The sequence below is a fragment of the Xenopus laevis genome, chromosome 8S, assembly GCF_017654675.1.
Source record: "Xenopus laevis strain J_2021 chromosome 8S, Xenopus_laevis_v10.1, whole genome shotgun sequence".
Taxonomy (NCBI): domain Eukaryota; kingdom Metazoa; phylum Chordata; class Amphibia; order Anura; family Pipidae; genus Xenopus; species Xenopus laevis.
Window position 1 is genome coordinate 94,502,218 of NC_054386.1, and position 22,741 is coordinate 94,524,958.

General features: G+C 37.6%; 1 protein-coding gene across 2 annotated transcripts in view; it reads left to right on the forward strand.

The window, feature by feature from the left end:
• cadm3.S (cell adhesion molecule 3 S homeolog) overlaps positions 1–22,245 on the forward strand; it is a 224,960-nt gene extending 202,715 nt beyond the window's left edge. Inside the window, exons 8-10 of one of the 2 annotated variants that reach the window (XM_041574425.1) lie at positions 9,927–9,947; positions 15,626–15,751; positions 18,732–22,245. In XM_041574425.1, the coding sequence (XP_041430359.1) occupies positions 9,927–9,947; positions 15,626–15,751; positions 18,732–18,850 (266 nt within the window). In that variant the 3' untranslated portion in view covers positions 18,851–22,245. The remainder of the gene's footprint in view (positions 1–9,926; positions 9,948–15,625; positions 15,752–18,731) is intronic. The other variant, XM_041574426.1, reaches the window with a different exon arrangement.
• Positions 22,246–22,741: the final 496 nt, after the last annotated feature.

Below are 22,741 nucleotides of genomic sequence, written 5' to 3' on the forward strand. Positions count from 1 at the left end.
CCTGTGGTTTCCAGATAAGGGTTCCTCTGAGAAATTTGGATCTCCACAGCTTAAAGGGATACTGTCATGGGAAAAAAAAAAAAATTTCAAAATGAATCAGTTAATAGTGCTGCTCCAGCAGAATTCTGTACTGAAATCCATTTCTCAAAAGAGCAGATATTTTTATATTCAATTTTGAAATCTGACATGGGGCTAGACATTTTGTCAATTTCCCAGCTGCCCCTGGTCATGTGACTTGTGCCTGCACTTTAGGAGAGAAATGCTTTCTGGCAGGCTGCTGTTTTTCCTTCTCAATGTAACTGAATGTGTCTCAGTGAGACATGGGTTTTTACTATTGAGTGTTGTTCTTAGATCTACCAGGCAGCTGTTATCTTGTGTTAGGGAGCTGCTATCTGGTTACCTTCCCATTGTTCTTTTGTTTGGCTGCTGGGGGGGGAAAGAGAGGGGGTGATATCACTCCAACTTGCAGTACAGCAGTAAAGAGTGATTGAAGTTTATCAGAGCACAAGTCACATGACTTGGGGCAGCTGGGAAATTGACAATATGTCTAGCCCCATGTGAGATTTCAAAATTGAATATAAAAAAATCTGTTTGCTCTTTTGAGAAATTGATTTCAGTGCAGAATTCTGCTGGAGCAGCACTATTAACTAATTAATTTTGAAAAAAACATTTTTTCCCATGACAGTATCCCTTTAAGTCTACTAAAAAATCATTTAAACATTAAATAAACCCAATAGGATTAATTATATCTGAGTTAGGATCTGATACTAGATACTGTTTTATTATTACAGAGGAAATAGGAAATACAGTAGAACCCCCATTTTACGTTTTTCAAGGGACCAGAAAAATGGTGTAAAGTCCAGGTAAATGTAAAATCAGGGAAACGTATTATGCATAATATATTGGTGCGACCACAAAACAATAATGTAAAATGGCCAAAAAATTAGGCAAAACTTAAAATCAGGGGATGTAAAATTAAGGTTTCACTGTATATTTATCTAAATTATTTGATTAATATAAGTCTATAGGAGATATAATTTGGAGATTTCCAAATAACTGAGGTTCATGGCTCTATATGCACCTCAGCTCTTGGTCACTCTCCTCTAAGCTGTTCAATCATCCTCCTGCCTCCCCTCAAAGCAAAATAAATTGAAGATAGAAGTATGACCCCTGTCATTATCCCTCACCCACTTTTCTTTGCTTTCATGTTTTTTTGTTCTGGGATTTCTTTTAAGTTAGAAATATACGAAATGAACAGATTGAGATGGTTCCTTCTATATCATATCAAAATAGAAAACCTTTCTCAGGAGCTACAAAAGAAGGTTGTATTGTCAGGAAGGCAATTGAAGGTTAATCTGATATCATCCCAGGTCCCCAGGCCACAATGTACACGGAGAACAGACACAAAAACCCTTTAAGTAAGAATTACTGACTGACCAACATACAGAATAGAGAACCAAGTGTCTATCAAACTAGAACAATTTCTGCGGTTAGAAAAGGTCAAGAAAGTATTAGATAATGTTTGCTCCAGGCCTAGTAACCCATAGCGACCAATCATGTGTTTTCTTTCAAAAAGCAATTCAGTGAATTCTGATTGGTTGCTGTGGGTTAGAAGACCAGGGTCAAGCCTTATACCTTAAATTATCTCCATGACTAGACCAAAATAAGTGAGTTTATGAAGACTAAAAGATGCTTAAGGTTTCCAGTGAACAACAAATGCTTAGGCAGTTTCAGTTTGGTAATAAGGAGGTTCCTGTTCTACTGTATTTCAACATTAAGCTTTGGAGTGTGTGTCCATTTGTAGTTCGGCCGTGCTTGCACCTGATTTATTGCGGTCGGGACAGGAACACTGGATTTGGCAGGGAGCAGGTCTGGGCCAAGTGGCCCATGAAAGCACGGGCCCACCGGGTAGAGTCCTACATCGGGTCAGGTACTTGTTGAATACCCACAATGTGAACGGGCCTCGGCTAGATTTTACTTTTTGTGCCCACTGTGCAGGTGGCCTGAGGGTACCCGATCCGGTGCAGAGGGGTGGACTATTCTAGGATAAACTAAAAAAAAGATGCTCCCTATGTAAAAAAGTGATAGCGTGACCTCACTTCCAGGGAGAAAATCATCGGGCATCAAACGGAGGGTCTATGGGACCAGGTACAGCTTAAGCTAAGTGGGTCCTGGTTGGACCCGAGAAGGTCTCTACCACCGGATTTTTTCCCAGTGTCCCGTCGGCCCAGTCCAACCCTGTGCACTTTAAAAGATAATGTTCAACTGGTCTTCATGTTCTATCCTTTTAATTATTCATATGTTTTGTTTTGTAGGCGTAGAATTGTAATATGATATTTGCATGGGTTTAATTATCTTAGCAACCATGGAGCAGTTTGTAAGAACGAATGGAAGATAAAAAGTAAAGGGCCTGAATAAAAGTAACTATAAAACTGAAGCCTCCCAACCACCCCAACCACCAGATGCCATTTTCAGTTCTGGCTGGAAAGAGAGGGAATAGGAAGGCTAATATCTAATATAAGTAATTCTAAAACAACTGGACTTGCTGAGTAATCAATGAAGACGTTTCACTACTCATCCGAGCAGCTTCTTCAGTACAACTGACTGGTGTGGGAAGTCCTCGGCATATAAACTCTTCCACTAATCCAATCACAATGGCACAGTGTAACTCTTCAGAGAGGTGACATCCGAAACTCACAGAGGTGTAGATTCCACACCGTTGAAGTGAAGAAGCTGCTCGGATGAGTATTGAAACGTCTTCAATGATTACTCAGCAAGTCCAGTTGTTTTAGAATTACTTATTATAGATATACCATGACCTGGATGAATGAAAATCTTCATAGTGATGATTTGAAAGCCATAAAGAAACAAAGACCATTTGAAACTTGCTTAGGATAAGTCCACCTATCCATATTTAAACATGAAGCTTCTCTGTAAGTATTATTATATATTATACACTACCAAGAGGCTCATTAATATGGAACTGGGGAATCTTGAAGGGTCACTGCTTGAGAGTACCGTGTGCTCTGTCACCTGATGAAAAAATTCTAAAAAATTGCCAATTGCCAGTAAATTCTAAAAAATTGCCAGTTTATTTGGCATTCGAGGTTCAAGTACAGAAAATAATTTGTTAAATCTGAAAAGTTTGAGAGTTCAAATCAATAATCTGCTGTTCAAAGTTCCCCCAACCACCTCCCTTCATTTTTTGACTTGATAAAGGGGATCATGTGGATTATCCAACCAAAACAATATCCTATCAGATCTGGGCTTGTCCATCCTTTGCTCTTTCTAATTAGATCCAACGCAACAACTATCAACGCGCGACCTAATCAATTTCCTTCAGCTCCGTGTCCCGTTTCAATGCTAATCAAGAGAACAAAACCTCTTTTCTTTGAATTCGTTTGTGTATTAAGCAGCGAGACGTTGGCATCGATTAATGGCACTTCCCTTCGAGTGCTTTCAGAATTTAATTTGTCCAACAATTGTTTAATTTGAAGAGTTATTTCTGCCCCTTCAAGGAAATCAATGGGAGAATTATAGAGGAGGCCACTATAGGAAAGTGGCTTTTTAATAGGAAATGATTGTGTTGGTTATTACTTTTGAGTCACAAGTGAATTTTAGCAAAGTTTTGCTTTAACCCACTCTGTTCTTAGCTTTGGAGCGAGCATATTAACTAACCGGGTTTAACTTTACAACAGCAAGTAAACCCCTACACCTTGGAGGTCAATCAAATGTAAATGATGGCTTTGTTTAATAAATTTACAATTTGTATATGTTTTTTTTAAAAAGTAGATCATAATAAAGGCATGAAAATGCTTCTGTGCCTGTGAGAATAAAGAATAAAGTCCAGCCAGACCCCCCTCCTCCTCCTTGTACAAATTCAAATTTTTAATTCAATTGAACGAGGCAATAACTCTGTTGGATATTGCCGTTAAATACTATATTGTTAGTTCAGCTATTTATATCCGTTTAATGTTTCACAGCCTGAGCTGAGCTTGGATTTTAAGGGGGAAAAGAGTGTACAATACTCTTTTAACATGTTACAAAAAATGCACTGGTGTATATTATGTCAGCTTAACGTTACGTCTTACCTAGATTTGTCTGTTTATTAAAGTATTTCATGAACATTTTTAAAAAAGCACAAATCTACTTTCTCCAAAAAGAATATGAACGTCAAACAAAGCGAATAAGACATGAGCTTTTAGATCCGATGGCATACTTGCATTATAGTTTTCTGTCATTTTTATGCTTAAACATTTGAAAAATGTCATGTTTTAAAACCATTCTTCACATGCAACATTTTTAGAGCTAAAAAGTTTGAATTGTGAACAAAATATGAATTTTAATAAATCATCTCCCTTGTGAGTTTCTTAGAGAATCCTTTTCCTTACTTAATATATATATATATATATATATATATATATATATATATATATATATATATATATATATATATATATATATATATATATATATATATATATATATATATATATATATATCCATCTTAAGGACTGTAGCCCAAACCTCCACTGTATACTCAAGGTGAGACCTTACCAGAAACCTACCTATAAAAAGACTACAGTAATATATTTTCCAATGGACTGACTAGTTGTTATCAATAAAAATCCCCAAATCCTTCTCAGTTAAGGTTGAAATAGTAGTACTTATCTGTTATCTACTGTGTATCCTGTACTTGAATGGCTGCCCCCATGGCTAAACAGCAACTTGTTTAAATAAACTATAGTAGTACTTATCTGTTATCTACTGTGTATCCTGTGCTTGAATGGTTGCCCCCATGGCTACACAGCAGCTTGTTTATATAAACTATAGTAGTACTTATCTGTTATCTACTGTGTATCCTGTGCTTGAATGGCTGCCCCCATGGCTACACAGCAGCTTGTTTATATAAACTATAGTAGTACTTATCTGTTATCTACTGTGTATCCTGTGCTTGAATGGCTGCCCCCATGGCTACACAGCAGTTTGTTTATATAAACTATAGTAGTACTTATCTGTTATCTACTGTGTATCCTGTGCTTGAATGGCTGCCCCCATGGCTAAACAGCAACTTGTTTATATAAACTATAGTAGTACTTATCTGTTATCTACTGTGTATCCTGTGCTTGAATGGCTGCCCCCATGGCTACACAGCAGTTTGTTTATATAAACTATAGTAGTACTTATCTGTTATCTACTGTGTATCTTGTTCTTGAATGGCTGCCCCCATGGCTACACAGCAGCTTATTTATATAAACAGTAGTAGTACTTATCTGTTATCTACTGTGTATCCTGTGCTTGAATGGCTGCCCCCATGGCTACACAGCAGTTTGTTTATATAAACTATAGTAGTACTTATCTGTTATCTACTGTGTATCCTGTGCTTGAATGGCTGCCCCCATGGCTACACAGCAGCTTGTTTATATAAACTATAGTAGTACTTATCTGTTATCTATCTGTAGCATGTGCTTGAATGGCTGCCCCCATGGCTACACAGCAGTTTGTTTATATAAACTATAGTAGTACTTATCTGTTATCTACTGTGTATCCTGTGCTTGAATGGCTGCCCTCATGGCTACACAGCAGCTTGTTTATATAAACTATAGTAGTACTTATCTGATATTTATTGTGTATCCTTTTCTTGAATGGCTGCCCCCATGGCTACACAGCAGCTTGTTTATATAAACAAATACTGTGTTTCAGGCCAATATTCACAAATGTATCCAACAACCTTCTGTGAGGTACTGTATTATGATTTGTTTAATGGACACTATAGTTTTATTGCTATTTCCTTGAATAACAGACCAACAAGACCAAACAAACCCTAAATTAAAATATGTGTTTCAATCCGTGCTATTGCTATGCACACAACCAGCAAGTTATCTCAGGATTACCAACTTAAAGCACTTAATATGCTTCTAAATGCTGACACATGACAATATATGGTTGATATGGGCAAACAAAGATATTTTCTGAGCCAGGTTCTTAAAATCTCAAAGAGATTGAATGTTCTTCGTCATTTTTCTTCAGCCAAATTCAATCAACAAAAAGAATGATCAAATCTATGCATGTATTGATAGTCTCATTATTTGTGTTAAATGTCTCGTTTAAATTAAATTAAGGGGCCGATTCACTAAGGGTCGAATATCGAGGGTTAATTAACCCTCGATATTCGACTAGGAATTAAAATCCTTCGACTTCGAAGTCGAAGGATTTAGAGCAGATAGTTCGATCGAACGATCGAAGGATAATTCCTTTGATCGAACGATTAAATCCTTAGAATCGTTCGATTCTAAGGATTTAATCGTTCGATCGAAGGATTATCCTTCGATCAAAAAAAGTTAGGCTAACGTTGACTTCGGTAGCTTTTAGATGTCGAACTAGGGGGTCGAAGTTTTTTTTCATGAGACAGTACTTCGACTATCGAATGGTCGAATAGTCGAACGATTTTTACTACGAATCCTTCGATTCGAAGTCGTAGTCGAAGGTCGAAGTAGCCCATTCGATGGTCGAAGTAGCCCAAAAAATAACTTCGAAATTCGAAGTTTTTTACCTTCGAATCCTTCACTCGAAGTTAGTGAATCGGCCCCTAAGCGTGTAAACGAATTAACTTGGCATGATCTGATATCACTAAAGATTATGACCAAGACAAGACGGATTGGCAAGATGGGTTCAATGCCCTTGTTTCTTCATAGCCAGTACATAGAGAAGAATGTGCCTAATATTTGACTTCTCCTGCACGAGGCATAATTAAGCAAGGAACACTTTTATGGATATAGTGCCGCTGACTTCAATTTTCATATGAAAGGGATTTAGAAAGTTCCTTTCAACATATAAAAATTTTAATCCGTATCCTAATGGATGATGAAACGGATGATGAAACCATAGTTATATCTCAAATGCTTTGTCCTGTTTTAGCTATACAGATAAAATTACACAAATGGCCAAGGCTTTATCACCATAGCAACCACCCCGGCTAAGTACATAAGGGCAGCCATCTTTCTTGTTTGTCGTGCAAGTCAAAATCATGGCAAAATAGACGTTTCTTATAGAGCTGAACACTGTGAATTTGAAGCACAAGCTTTTTAATTATGTTTTTCAACATCCTATTTGTCAGGCTCGGCTTCTGGTAGTTGAAGGGTTATGCATTGTTGATCCCTTTTGCTGCTTGTTGTATTTGTCAGCACAAATTTTCCGAGGCATCCTCTCTGTTTGTCAACCAAGTGCACATCAAAAAACAGCCTCTGATAAATTCAAATACAAAGTGAAATGAGCCATGTTTTATATAATCGGTGTGCAGTGTCTGAAGCTTTTACCAAGGTCTAGAACAAAGAACTAAAACTCATTTGCCATCTCCATCTCCATAGCAACCTCAAAAGTGTTAAGCAAGAGTGTGTCCATCTTGAGATATCTTACAAGGCGGGATCGCAAGGGCAGATTCATATATTCCATGGCAAGAATTAGATCTACTGCAAAACCTTTAGATAGGCTACGTCTAAGGAATGCATGTTAACAATTTTTAATTTTATTGGTGGTTAAGTTATAAAAAATTAAAAAAAATTTAACTTCCATCTAACAAATTTTTGGGAGTTTTGAAAAATGATACAGCAATGATATAGCAATGCATGATAGCATGCTGAATATTATAGATGGTTAAAGGAATTGTTCGGTATAAAAATAAAAACTGGGTAAATAGATAGGCTGTGCAAAATAAAAATGTTTCTAATATAGTTAGTTAGTCAAAAATGTAATGTATAAAGGCTGGAGCGACTGGATGTGTAACATAATAGCCAGAACACTACTTCCTGCTTTTCAGTTCTCTTGGTTCCCACTGATTGGTTACCAGCAATAACCAATCAGTGACTTGAGGGAGTCACATGGGTCAACTTTTGCTTTTGAATCTGAGCTGAATGCTGAGGATCAATTGCAAACTCACTGAACAGTTATGTCCCATGTGGCCCCCCTTATAGTCACTGACTAACTCAGAGTTAGAGAGCTGAAAAGCAGGAAGTAGTGTTCTGGCTATTATGTTACACATCCAGTCACTCCAGCCTTTATACATTACATTTTTGGCTAACTAACTATATTAGAAACAATTTTTTTATTTTGCACAGCCTATCTATTTACCCAGTTTTTATTTTTTCACTGAACTGTTCCTTTAAGTTAGAAAAAATGAAATCATTTTTATTTTCCATCTGATATATTCTGGGAATTTTGAAAAATGATAAAACATGAATTTTTACTTGTTTTGATTCTATTTTTTAATTGTTGTTTTTAAAGGTAAACTATACCCCTGAACAATACATACATATATTGCAAAAAACAACTCATAGCGCCCTGCTTCATGTAAATAAACCATTTTCATAATATACTTTTTTATCGATATGTACTAGGGATGCACCGAATCCACTTTTTTGGATTTGGCCGAACCCCCGAATCCTTTGCGAGAAATTCGGCCGAATACTGAACTGAATCTGAATCCTAATTTGCATATGCAAATTAGGATTCAGATTCGGTTCAGTGCAATTTTTACTTCAGTACATTGTTTACTTCCTTGTTTTGTGACAAAAAGTCACGAGATTTCCCTCCCCATTCCAAATTCGCATATGCAAATTAGGGTTTGGATTTGGTTCGGCCGGGGCAGAAGGATTCACCCGAATCCTGCTGAAAAATGGCGAATCCTAGCTGAATCCTGAACTGAATCCTGGATTCGATGCTTCTCTAATATGTACTGTACTATTGGGTAATCCTAAATAGAAAATTGCCATTTAAAAACTAAGGGCCCCTGGGATCCTATGACTCATGGTACACTAACAATAAAATCATACATGTTAGGATACGTGAGCTAATTAAGAATCCAAGTTTCTGTCTGTTGCTTCCACTTCCTGTTACAGTTAGAGCTGCAGTATTTCTGGTCAGGTGATCTCTGAGGCAGCACACAGACCATCACAAAATGGTGGCTCAAGATGTAAAAGGGCAATATTTACCTAAATTTATATTCCAGTTTGGCAATATTCTTTAATATGCCACTGATATAAGCTGTTACGTAAGTATTCATTTTGGGGGTATAGTTTTCCTTTACATGTGTATACCAATAAATGTCATACTTATTATAAAGATGATATTTATATATTGGGTGTGTTTACCTCAAGACTTGGCAAAATGGCATGAGACTTTGGACGCAAGCCTTTTTCATTGCAAAGCTGACCACTTTGCCAGTTGCACTGTCCGTTTATAACTGTAAAAAACTATATAAAAAATGTAATAATCCAATCATTAAGGGTGTTTAGACTTAATGCTGCTCCAGGCCGTGGTATTACTGTTGTCAAATTCTAAGGGGGTCATTTATCAAAGTCCGAATTTATCTCAATATTTTCTGCTACAAACTCCTATCAAATCCGCTCTGGTTTTTTACGCTTATTTATTATTACATTTTCCCAAATATTTGCTTTGTGGGAAAAAAATCAGATTTTCACCTTTTTCAGATTTTTCATCCGATTTTCGCAGTATTTTTTTGTTTTTGATTTTTCACTGGAAAACACCAATTTATGCCTGAAAAAATAATCTAAAAAATAATTGGGACTTCTCTTATTGACTTATATGCAACCTCGACAGGTCTGAGATACCTGATTTTCTGATTCTCACTTTTCCATCCTCTGGGTTTAATAAATTATGAAAAATTTGTGATTTTTTTAAACGTCCTATTTTATTTAAAAAAAAAATCACAATTTTTTTGTGATTTTTGCATTCGGAGTTTAGTAAATAACCCCCTAAGCGACTAAGCACTAGCTATTGCTTAACCCATTGCCTGTCATTTTACCATGTCTCATTTTTCCCTCCCTAACGCTTTCATCCATTGTCACCTGTCCATATTCCTGCTCGCTGTGCGTGGTGTGAACTGTCCTGACCTCATAACCCATCCACAGATGGCCCGGTATCGCATACAGGTATCCTTCCCTTCCCTTCTTGAGTTCCTCTTGGCTTTGAACAAAAAGTGCATGTTGATTTGAAAGCTAAGCATGTTAATTCTTAGTATAATGCAGTCCCATGCACTCAAAGATAAAGCCTCACCTAAGAACCTACATTTTCCTGATTTGATAGAAATCGGATCACATACAAGATAAGTAACCCATACACACATTGTTACCTTCAAAAGAAACCATAACAAATACAAATATATTGTATGTAATACATAAATATATATATATATGGATTTTTTTTCTCTAACTTAACAAAACTACCAGGGCGCAGATTATTTACTAAATTGTCAAGTTCCCTCAGAATGGCAAAAAAAATAGACTGTTATTTTAAAAAAGGCATTTAGCAGAAATCTCACAGTGATAACATCCCATTATGGAGCCTAGCTCGGCTGTCAACCATTTCTGGACCCCTAGTGATGAGTTTTAAAGAACCTGACAGAATAGAGAAGAATGGCAGCAATAGACCAAAATTGGTAAGATGTAACAGAACTTCCATCATATAGATTGGTGGATAATGACACACACTGCAGGACAGCAGATGAGTAGTTTTTATTATCAGAATCTGTCAAATGTTTTACTTTCGTCCCCGTGTTCCTACCAAGAACTGCTAAATTAGTGGGTTCCTTTCAGATTTATTTTATACATTCTTACACTGATAGAAGTTGGTTACACTGTAACCGTCTTCTATATTAATACTGCCCTTTAGAATCCGACTGGATATTGACTTCTGAATGTTATTCATCACTCCTCATTAGATGAAAGTGTTCAACTATATGGCTCAGATATCTCCTTAGGGTCATGTTCTCCCACAAAGAAACCAAGGGGTGTAGTTTTTAATGTGGGTTCTACAGGTCATATAGCTGTTTTCCTTCCCCTTCCTGCCTGAATCTATGACTGCTATCCTCTCTCTCTTGCTCACTATCTATAGTGGACTCCTGTCACAATGATATTGGACCACGAGTTGCAGTAGTCCATTTTAAGGGATCTTTGTGGGCATGGAAGAAAGAATATGTGGTTTGAATGCAGGAGAAAGAAGGGTTAGAAGGAGAAGGACAAAAAAGGACCTAAATAAGGCATAGATAGAATCAAGAATAGAGGAGAACTGTGTTCAAGTAAGGAGGAGGAGGAGGAGGCTAACAAAAAGAGAAAAGGTAATAACGGTAGATGAAGAAATGAGGTTAAAAATACATGAGAACATGAGAGATGAAAATAGAAACTAAGAAAAGGAGATGAAACAACAAAAATGGGTCAAAGTATTGAAAAGGAGGAGAGAAGAAATGGAAAGGAGAGAATGAGAAGGAATGAAAGAAGAAAGTGGAAATATTTTGCTGTTGATGGCCTCATAGACTAGGTGCTACAACCTGTAGTAAGGATCAGGATTTGAGATATTCATTCAACACCAAGAAGATAAATAATGCTTCATCTCTACCTTTCTTGGCTTGTTCTCGCTCCTGTATGTCCTTACATTTGGCCCCATTGTATTTTTCCTCAGAACATTCAATAACATATTTTTTCAGATGTTTAGAATAAAAAATGCTTTGCATAACAGCACCTCAAGGGCTTAGATAAATGGGTACTGAAAATGTGCAAATGAGTCTACATGGAATGAAAAAGTCAAAAGCTTGTCCACATCTAGGAAGCCATAGCAGCCAGTAAGATATGTCTTTTAAAACAGCTGTCAAACCTGCGGATTAGTTGCTATGGGTTACTAGACTTGTGGCAAACTTTACCCCAATGTACCCCAAAATGATCCATTACTTCAGACTGGTATCATTAATCACATCCCTTGGTCAGATAGCATACAAGGACAATAGTAGGGATACACCGAATCCAGGATTCTGTTCGACCAGGATTCGGCTTTTTCAACAGGATTTGGCAGAACCGAATCTGAATCCTAATTTGCATATGTAAATTAGGGGTGAGTAGGTTAATCACATGACCTTTCAGCACAAAAGACGAATTTTTTCCACTCTTTCCTTTCCTGCCCTAATTTGTATATTAGGATTTGGATTTGGTTCAGTATTCGGCCAAATCTTTCACCAAGGATTCGGGGATCCGGTCGATCCCAAATAGTAGATTCGGTGCATCCCTAGACAATAGGCAAACTCCTATTGTTCAAACTCCCTTTCCAGTCCCACCCACCTGGTCTGGGCAGTTAGGTTGGTGCTCTTGAATGATTTCTTTGAGCAGAAAAACAATATATTTTTTCCTCCTACTTTCCATCACCCTAACCCAGGTGACATTTATTAGATAGACTTGTAAACATTAATATGGTTTTATAAAGTGCTGTTATTTCAATAGCATTTTAAAGAAGGGATTAAGAAGGAAACATAAAAACATCGGTTTTTTTAACTAAGTAATTATACGTCAACGACCCTTAAGAGAAAATAAAGTAATAACTGACAGTAGTATTCATTTAAGGCGCAGAAGGAGCAGGAAGCAATACTGAAACAAATAGCACTTCAATACATTTACTGGAGAACACTTGAGTGAATGTCAGAGGTAGCCAGGTAACGCCATTCACTTTATGTTAGTGCTGTAACAGGAAAACGGAGCTGCAATGCGTGCTCCATGGGGAGCAGTTGTTAGCAGTTTCGAAGTCGCTTTTCATAATTTGATCAAAAAGCACAATTTACTGAACGTTTTCCCAAGTGCTGTCATGTTTTCCCCCAGCCAAGCATTTATCAGTTCTGTCGTTTACAAACTGTAAACTTTCTGTTAGTCTTCACTACACTTCTTTTTGGTCCATTTATATCATTCCAAAATCAAATATGAAGGGGAAACTTCCAATCTAATGAAAATATGTAGAGGAATATATCAAGGGTCTTAAAGGGGTAACAATCCCCCCCACTATTAAAAATCTCTACCCACTACCCTACATAGCCCCCATGTCCCCATCCCCAGCCTAGTTGCTACCACCTATAATTGCCCCTAATTCTTTAAAGGGGAAGGAAACCTAGTCGGCGCAAACCCCCCACCCCCCCACCCGTTTGTTGCCCACCCTCCCTCCTCCCCCCTGGCCTACCCGTCCCGCTATGCAAATGCCCCTAACTTGTTACTTACCCTTCTGCGCAGGTCCAGTCCAGGGAGTTCACAGACGGCATCTTCTTCCACGCGATCTTCTTCCTGCTGTGAACGGCGTTTTGGCGCATGCGCAGTAGGATCATTTAGCCGGTACGGATCTACTGCGCATGCGCCAAAAGTCATGCACATGCGCAGTAGATCGTACCGGCGAAATGATCCTACTGCGCATGCGCCGTTCAAAGCAGGAAGAAGATCGCGTGGAAGAAGATGCCGTCTGTGAACTCCCTTGACTGGACCTGCGCAGAAGGGTAAGTAACAAGTTAGGGGCATTTGCCCAGCGGGACAGGTAGGCCAGGGGGGAGAAGGGAGGGTGGGCAACAAACGGGAGGGGTTTCCTTCCCCTTTAAGTGCAGCGGAGCTCACGGGCACCATCTTCTGGCTCTTCGTTCTTCTTTGGGTCTTCTTCCTTCCCTTTGGCAATTTCCATCACTTTCGGCGCATGCCCAGTTGGCACAAACCAGTATGCGCAGATACGCCGCTCAGTTCACGAAGAAAACCGAAGAGGTGAAAGTGGCGACCGTGAGCACCTCTGTGCTGACTTTGCAAGGAGAGTTAAATAAAGAATTAGGGGCAATTGCAGGAGGTGACACTAGGTTGGGGGCAAGCAGAGAGTGCGGCCTATGTAAGGTAAGGAGGTATCGATTTTTTATAGCAGGAAGTTTAGTTCTCATTATAAACATATATTTAATGCCTATCATTCCCTCTTTCTAACATTATACACTACTCATGTAATCCTACTCATCATAAGAACATCCTAATATCCAGTTCCCACCCCAGTTTTACTCACCACATATATTGTAATGGCAGCTACACTAACTCATTATATGTTACCGTAATTAGGATCCATGTCCATGTGCATGTTGACAGTATTATTGTTTATTGAGAATCAACATTTCAGAATCCCATTGGCTATTTTCTTTCTTGAAGTCGAACTGCACCTCAATGCAATTGGACCCACCAGCCTCCCTACACATTCCCCATGTTTTCTTCTGAGCAGCATCAAAGTTACTCTCCATACAGATGCAGCCACTTTGGTTTGTCTGTTTGACACAGAATAACTAAACACAGATATCCCATTTATCTCATTTAACACAGAAAACTGTGTCACAACATCCCATCTAATTAAAGCATTCACCATTGTGAACAATGGTGCTTTGGTATGTTAATGAAAAGGTTAAATGCATTAAATGAGTTAAGATAACTTTAGATAACACAGTTTCTTCAATTAACTCTGAGTCATGACGCATTTAACTCACAAATCCAAGTGGCTTCATCTGTATATTGAGAAGCTGCCATATTTGACTGCCTCATTTCCACTCTTTGGAACTGATCACTGAGTAGGAGAGTGCATATCATTCATTGATCATGTCCAACATGGCACTAATGGAACCTGCTGCTCAGCTCATTTTTTAAAGGGAAACAGGGTGTTTTCCAGAGTCGCTTTGGTACAGATCAGAAGGGAAAAGGGGAGACTCCTCAGTAGAGGTGGTGGCAAAATATGCATTGCTATTGATTAGTTCTCCTGTAAAGGAACAGTAAAACCAACAAATAAAGTATTTTATTCACATTTTAAAACATTCCCTTTTAAAATGTGAGGGGACTATTTATCAAAATGTATTTTACAATTGTAATTGCAGATTTTTTGATCAGATGTATGGAAACCTTTCTTTACAGTACAAAATAGAACTTCTGCAGTTGCTAGACAGGCAGCTAAAATGTAAAAATGAACAGAAAGAATTATCAGTTGTTGGTGTTACTCTTCCTTTAAACCCAGACAGATGAACTGGTGATACCTGGAAACTCACCCCTAGACCAACTGATCCTACACAGTATCTGACATGTACCAAGTTACTTGAAAGTCTCTCATTAGAGTAATTACAATGTGTTTGCTATGGAAGTCTCTTTTCAATATGCCTGTCTTCTCCTTATTTTACCCCTTCCTCCTTTATTTTTCTTGTTTGTTTGTCCCCCCCCCCTTCATATCTGATATTCTGTCCATCTGGAACCTGAAACCATTTCTTTGCCTATTCTACTACTGTCTTCTTCTAACCATTGTACTGTATGTTTCCCACCATCGCTTCCTCTTTCCTCTTTGATAATGTCCTTTTTCATCTTAATAAACCTTCTGTTTTCTGCATTTCCTATATTTTATAATTAATCAAATTTCTTATTTATTTCTATATAACCTCTGATGTCTCTTTATCTTTCGAACTGTTTATGTTTACGGCATTGTCTCTTCCCCTTCTCTCGTCCATATCTTCTGTTTTGCTTCCCCTCTGTTCTTCCCTTCTTCTGATTTCTACATTTCCTACATTTTATAACTGATCAACTTTCTTAGTATGTATTTCTATATAACCTCTGATGTCTCTTTATCTTTCGAACTGTTTATGTTTGCGGCATTGTCTCTTATCCTTCTCTTGTCCATATCTTCTGTTTTTCTTCCCCTCTGTTCTTCCCTTCTTCTAAAATTGCTTCTCATTTTGTTTCTCTTTCTCATGTTTCTTCTTTAAACATTATCCCTTCTTCTTTTTATTAATATGATATTTAATGCCTCCCATCAGACCCAAGCCCAATCCCCTCCACATCCAGCATAGATCATGCTGTCATCGGAGGAGTTGTAGCCGTGATCGCCTTTCTCCTCTTCTGCTTGCTCATTGTCCTTGGACGCTACTTGATCAGACATAAAGGTAAGATCCTCCCTGCAATGCAACTTAATGCAGTTCTTGGGCATCGGTGCATTCTTGGCCTTCTATGAATTCATAATTCTGTCTTTCACACCTCGAGAAAATGATTGGATTGGGTGGAAGCAACAACAGACTATTTGGGCTTCAGAGATAGACTATCATTAATCTTGACACGACTATTGCTGCTTGTGTCCTATCTGCCACACAGCTTGATAAAAGTGTTTATGTTAAAGGAAGGAAGTAAACACCAAGCCATAGTATTATCAGTTAATCAGATCTATCGTTACACAAAGGAAGCCTGTAAAGCTCATTTTACCAGCAGTATATTCCTCACTGAAACATTAAAATAGCTGTTTCTGTATAAAAATGTTTGCATAGTAATAGCTAGGAAAAAAATAAAATGTTTAGGTACCTTTCAGTTTGAAAAACATCATCTTTTAATAATTATAAAGGAGGAATGTGAACCTTCATCAGGGCAATCAGGCTTGTGATAACAGCAAATGAAAAGGTGATTTCTTTGAGGAGCGCAGCTGCAAACAACTCACTGTTTCAACAAAAACACATTTGTTAAATAGGACGAAGATTAAGAATGACAGTTTAGATTTGTGGACGATGATGACATAGGTTAGTGGCAACAAGAAGATGACAGGCACATAAAATGTATTATTATCTTCTGTATACACTAAAGTACAGCCATTACACCAATTCTGACACCTTGAAAATTATACCCATGTCATGCCGAGGTCTCAGTGCCCTGTGGGTGACACATTTTTGTCCATAACTAATTATTTGCAGAGATCAGGTAATAAAACAATCATGTGGATTATATTTAAACACAGAGTTACTGCACTTTACTGTACTTTTACTTCAGATCACTTTATCTACTCTGGTCTTAGTTGCTGATTTGAATGGCCAGTATATATTTATTGTGCAATCACTGAAGTCTAAAACGATACCCCAAGCTACAAATAAAAACCTAGGGACACTTTTGATTTGAATTCCATATAGGAAAAAGTCACTAGAGGAGCTATTAATAAAATATGCAAGAATATAATACAAGAATAAATCATCTTATGTCTATGCAGAATATAGCTTGTTAAATACATATAGAGATGTATTTTGGGTGGTACAACAAATGCCCAATCACTCACATATTGTATGGTTTCCAAAAAGTAGCAGTAGAAAGTAGTAGAAGTAGAGAGAGTGGAGGAGAAGGGACCACAAGTAATGATGGGCGAATTTGCGCCGTTTCACTGAAAAATTCGTCTCGTTTTTGACGCCGGCGTCCGTTTTTTCGAAAAAAAAATGTTGACGCCGGCGAATTTTTGATGCCGGCAAATTTTTGCCGCGAATGTTCGCAAATTTATTTGCTGGCAGCGAATCGCGCAAATTCGACGCGAATTCGCGCCTGGCGAATAAATTCGCCCATCACTAACCACAAGTAAGCAAAGATCTACTAAGGCCTGAAACATTTATATATAGAGAGCTTTTACCCCCTCCACCCAGAGAGGGAATCCAAGGCAACCTTCTCTAACCAGATATTGCAGAGCTGTATAAATGTTCAAAGCTAAGCCCAGAGAAGTGAAGGCTACATGTTCCTTTTATAAGACACTTAGTAGAAGTATAGAATTTGCTGGATGTTCACTGTACATTATGTTGTCCATTTATCAACCCATCACTTGTGTAGAAGACTCGTCTACAAAAATCAATAACAGGTTAAAGGCAGCTCCATGAATGAACAAATATAGTGAATACATTCATAAAGAATAAAAAAAAAACAGGACAGGTAGGTAATATCATGGATTAACCTTCTTTTTGGTAACACCTGGATATGGAAAATTGAAAATTAAGACAATAATCAGCCCCAGATTTTGCATTAACTTCCTTAGGTTCCAGCCTAGCACATCATCTGCTTTAAATGGGCCCAGAGTGCTGGGAAACTTAATGACAGCAGCAAAAAAACAAGACCATCTTTAGTAGGGAGACCAGAAGCAAAACATATTCTGACCTATGGCCCTTGTATTGTTGTTGATCTCTAACTTTAGCAATAACTGAAGGGCCACATGATGGGCCCCCATTAATATAATGAATTACCATCTAGCCCAAAATACATGCAGTTCTTCTTTTTACCACTACTACCATGTAATGCACCAAGGAAGTGACCTTTGTTAGCAAAAGACTTCTCTGTATGAGAAACAATAGATCAACTGGGCAGCATATAACAAACCTGCCTAGGGGCCTATTGAGTCTTAATCCATCCTTAAAGGGATCCTGTCATCTGAAAATATGTTTTTTTCAAAACGCATCAGTTATTAGTGTTACTCCAGCAGAATTCTGCACTGAAATCCATTTCTCAAAAGAGCAAACAGATGTTTTTATATTCAGTTTTGAAATCTGACATGGGGCTAGATATTTTGTCAATTTCCCAGCTGCCCCTGGTCATGTGACTTGTGCCTGCTCTTTAGGAGAGAAATGCTTTCTGGCAGGCTGCTGTTTTTCCTTCTTAATGTAACTGAAGGAGTGTCAGTGGGACATGGGTTTTTACTATTGAGTGTTGTTCTTAGATCTACCAGGCAGCTGTTATCTTGTGTTAGGGAGCTGTTATCTGGTTACCTTCCCATTGTTCTTTTGTTTGGCTGCTGGGAGGGAAAAGGGAGGGGGGTGATATCACTCTAACTTGCAGTACAGCAGTAAAGAGTGATTGAAGTTTATCAAAGCACAAGTCACATGACTTGGGGCAGCTGGGAAATTGCAGTATGTCTAGCCCAGATTACTGCATATGTGTATAATTTACTGAGCATGGATACAACAGTAATTGCTTATGTAGCACTCCGCCAGTTGACTTTGAGATTTTTGGTACTCTTACCTTACCTTACCTTTCCTCTCTACGAGAAGGTAATAATTTGTATCCTACTGCATCTAGCATTGAATGATGAGGATGATAATGGTGAAGCCACAGTGTTGTCTATCTGTCCTTTCTCAGGTACCTATCTTACTCATGAGGCCAAGGGATCAGATGATGCTCCTGATGCTGATACAGCCATCATCAATGCAGAGGGCGGACAAGGTGGATCTGATGATAAGAAGGAATATTTCATTTAAGCTCCGACCCTTTATTTTGAAGACAAATCAAAGGCAAAGAGTGATGACATGTGATACAAAAATGCACCTGCAGAACAAATTCAAACCAACTTTAGGAAAATCTGATTCACAAGGAGAACTCTCTCTCTTACTAAGTCAATGCAAGATGGAGTCAATGAAAAAGAACAGAGTGCGTCAGAGAGAGAGAGAGAGAAAAAGAGAGAGACAGTGAACGCATAGAAAGCATGAAAGCATCATGCTTCTTAAACGAACTTGTAAAAAAGTTATTACTAAAAACTTTTAAAACTATAAAAAAAAATTGCTTGCTTAAAATCTACATATCTTCAGTGAACGCACTAATCTAACAAACAAATAATAATCAAGAATTTAAGATCTGTTCTTTGGTTTCTTTTCTTTTGAAATGTGTATAAAGTTTTATTTTTTACTTTGGAATGTTGAGAGGGAGGCGAAAGATATAATTTAAATAGATTTGCCGTTTTGGTTGCTAGGGTAAATAAAACAGGTAGGATAGAAGTTTTTGGGTTTTTTTCCCCAAGATTTTCTTTGGATCCTGTCTATACAGGGGGCACTAGAATTAAACTTGTTTTTTTTTTTGCAAATATTTAGGCAGTTCTTGATAAGTTCAAAAGGAGTGTGGGTTATCCATCTTATGTAGGACACCATGGAAATGCCCATTTTAGGGTACGGCAGTAAGATTAAAAATTAAAGGAACATTGCCCATCCATCCCCTGGAACAATCCTTCTTCCTGTCAAGAGTGGTCAGTGAACCTAACTGAGTATATTTAATAAGCAGGGTCTTAATTTTAAAAGAAAGTTAGAAGAAAAAGTGTTAATTATAAAATATTTTACATTAAAAGCTTTCTGTATCTCCTTGTCCAACCATGAAGTATTCCCATTAAACAGGATCCAATCACAGTGCTCCATTCTGAGTAGCGGGTCAGGAGTGAAGCCTTCTGGTTCTAGTTTCCAACCAGGTCTAGTTGCCAACATTCTTAAGGGGTCTGAATGCAGAAAGATGACAATAAAACACTTACTGAGCATTTTAATCAGAAAAATTCAATCCAACAAATTCAAATTCAGGGGCTTATCTCAACTTGGCAAGCATAGGCCACCCAGTAAAAATTTACAACATCAGCCATATGGAAAAGATGATGATATAAACCAATCAATCAATGTATTATGTCATACTCCATATGTACCAGGCTTGACATAAATTGTTTTGTTGCATTGTGACTCTTGCATTGCCAATAATTTGTAATTTTAGTCATTTCAGTCATAAAAATGTACACACATTTGTGCTCAGACGCAGACGCAGGGATAATGGCGGCTTAATGATGCATCTGATGCCCTCAGAACACCCTTCATTTTTGAAAGTGTGACTGTGGATCCAGATGCTTTCTTTAAGCCTGTTCCTTCTGTATATAAACTTTTATTGTAGAGGCTAAAATCAATGACGACAACATACTCTTGTTCATTCATAAACAATATATAAAGATTGAGCAGACTGTATTGATGTATCTACTCCCATTCAAAGGAGCTGTTCTAAATAATCCAACTTAGCCAGTTCCATCTGCATGTAGTCTGTTGTATGTATATATTCACAACAAACCATAAGTTTGCTATAAGTGCCCTTTCATCCCACATATTTCCATGCTACGGATCACATACCTCAATAAAAACTCTTCCAGTCATTTTCTACATAGGAAAATAACAAATCTAACTATTAAACGGTTATAAAAGAAAGACACCGACCTGGTGACTTTTATTTATTTATTGTATATTTCTGTTTAGTGGTCTTCTCATTGCGCCAATGAGAAAAAATGGTTTATTTGTTGCCTCCTGTGTAGCATTAAAGTGGCAGTAATGCTTACCGACAAGACCTCCTGTGTCCAAGAGCAACTTTAACCCAGTTTAATAACCAATTACCAAGAGCCAGTAGACCAAGCTACTGACAGTTTGGAGATAAATCAACAAGGAGCCAGTCCAAAGATAGAATTAGTCTAAAGAATAAATGAAAGTATTATAAGAGGAAGTTATGAGGAACATTAACCAATATACCAAGCCAATGTTTTATTTAAAGTGCGCTCTTTCATATGCAACTTGCTTTTGAACATTTCTGCCCATTCAATCTCAGTCAACCTGGTGCTTCCCCATAGAATTTAATGTTATAACATAACTATATATAATTATATATATATGTACATAAGTTGGGTTACAAGAGTATTTGTGAACTCTTTCACTGGTAGACGGGCCACTGAAAGGGTCAATGTTGTATCTATGGTTGTTTCAATGACTGTTGTTCTTAATATGTTTGTTACTATCTCCATGTTTTACTTTTCACACTCATAACTTAAATGTTTACTGGCCTGTCTGGGGTGGATGTTGTTAATATGTAATATATTGAGCATACTGGAAACAATGCCCTACACATTGAGGTCTTCCTCTGCTTCATTCATCATTAAATATATATATATATATATATATATATATATATATATAATGGGTGGTTTGATCTAGTGGCCAATAGAAAACTTGCACATCAATCCACCCTTTCATTTGGAAGCCATATTTGTAGAGTTGTTTTTAACATTCTGCCATTTTAACAATGGGTGACCAAAGGCCAACGGCCTTCTGTAAACCACTAAAGGCCCATCATTCCTCTTAGTTTATTGGATTTGTGGAAGCCATTTCTTTTATTAAATAAGGTGATGCACAAAGTGGACATTAAGGTAAAAGAGAAGCACAGATAATATGGTGGGGCGGTGAGCTCAACCCCTGAAAGACAAGTCAACCTCACCAAGACCACATCTCAGATTCTTTCAATGCTATTAGGTTTGGACAAATAGCATTTGTCTTGAATTAAATTATGATGTAAATTCCCTTCAATACGTAGTTTCTACCCAATGTTTTTTATTTCCTTTTCCTTCAGGAAATTTCAGGGTCTCCCTTTAATCTAAAGAAGGGGCAATTATGAAACAGGAGTACAGATTTCAGTAGGATATATTTCTATAGAGAACCATATAGTTGGACAGAGGTTATTTTTTGTGCAGGGTTCAAAACAAAGTTATATTTCCAATGACAATACCACTCGTGGTGTGATTATTTTGTCGGAATGAGTAATTTTTGTGTACCATGAATCAATGTGTATTTTATATATCCAAAAATGTCAGGTATCTGAAATATCTATCACCCCCACTGTTTCCATTCCTGTCATTTATTTTGGATTTCCCTATTGCCACAACCAATTCGGAAGAAGGGGACAGAACAAGATGGAGGATAATTTAGAAGCAATAATTCTAGATTGGCAACCATGGTGTCTTGGGCAGATGTTACTGGGGCGTCCTTACTGCAAAAAAGAATGTTTAAATGGCAACTTCATTAAAGATACTAAAGTATTGGCATTGTTGTTTATTTCTGGGTTACCAACTGTTTTTCAAAGTACTTTTTAGATCTAGATATTGCACTTGAATGACCACTGGAAGGTGGTTGACATAAAGTCTTAAATCAAAATCTAAATGAACCAACCAGAATAGTGTGGGGTGGTTATGACCCTGATGGAGGAGACAAGACAGCAAGAAGTATGCAACCTATTTATCTTTAAAGGGGATCTAAAAAAATAATATAAACTTGATTGAGCATCTTACAGTTTTTTTTCTATTTTTTAGCGGCTTTTAAGATATTAGACTTGTAGTACCAGGCTTAGTCAAGAGTGTCAATAACCCTCAGGTTAACCACCCATGCAGAATCCTTCAGTTTCTGACTCTGGGTTTGGTATTAGTAGTCTAAAGCTGAAAACTAAACCACCAAGATTAATTACTTTAGGTGGTTTGATTCTCCTTTACAAGAAAAAAAGGTAAAATACTTCCCGCTTGCGTCAACACAAAGATCATC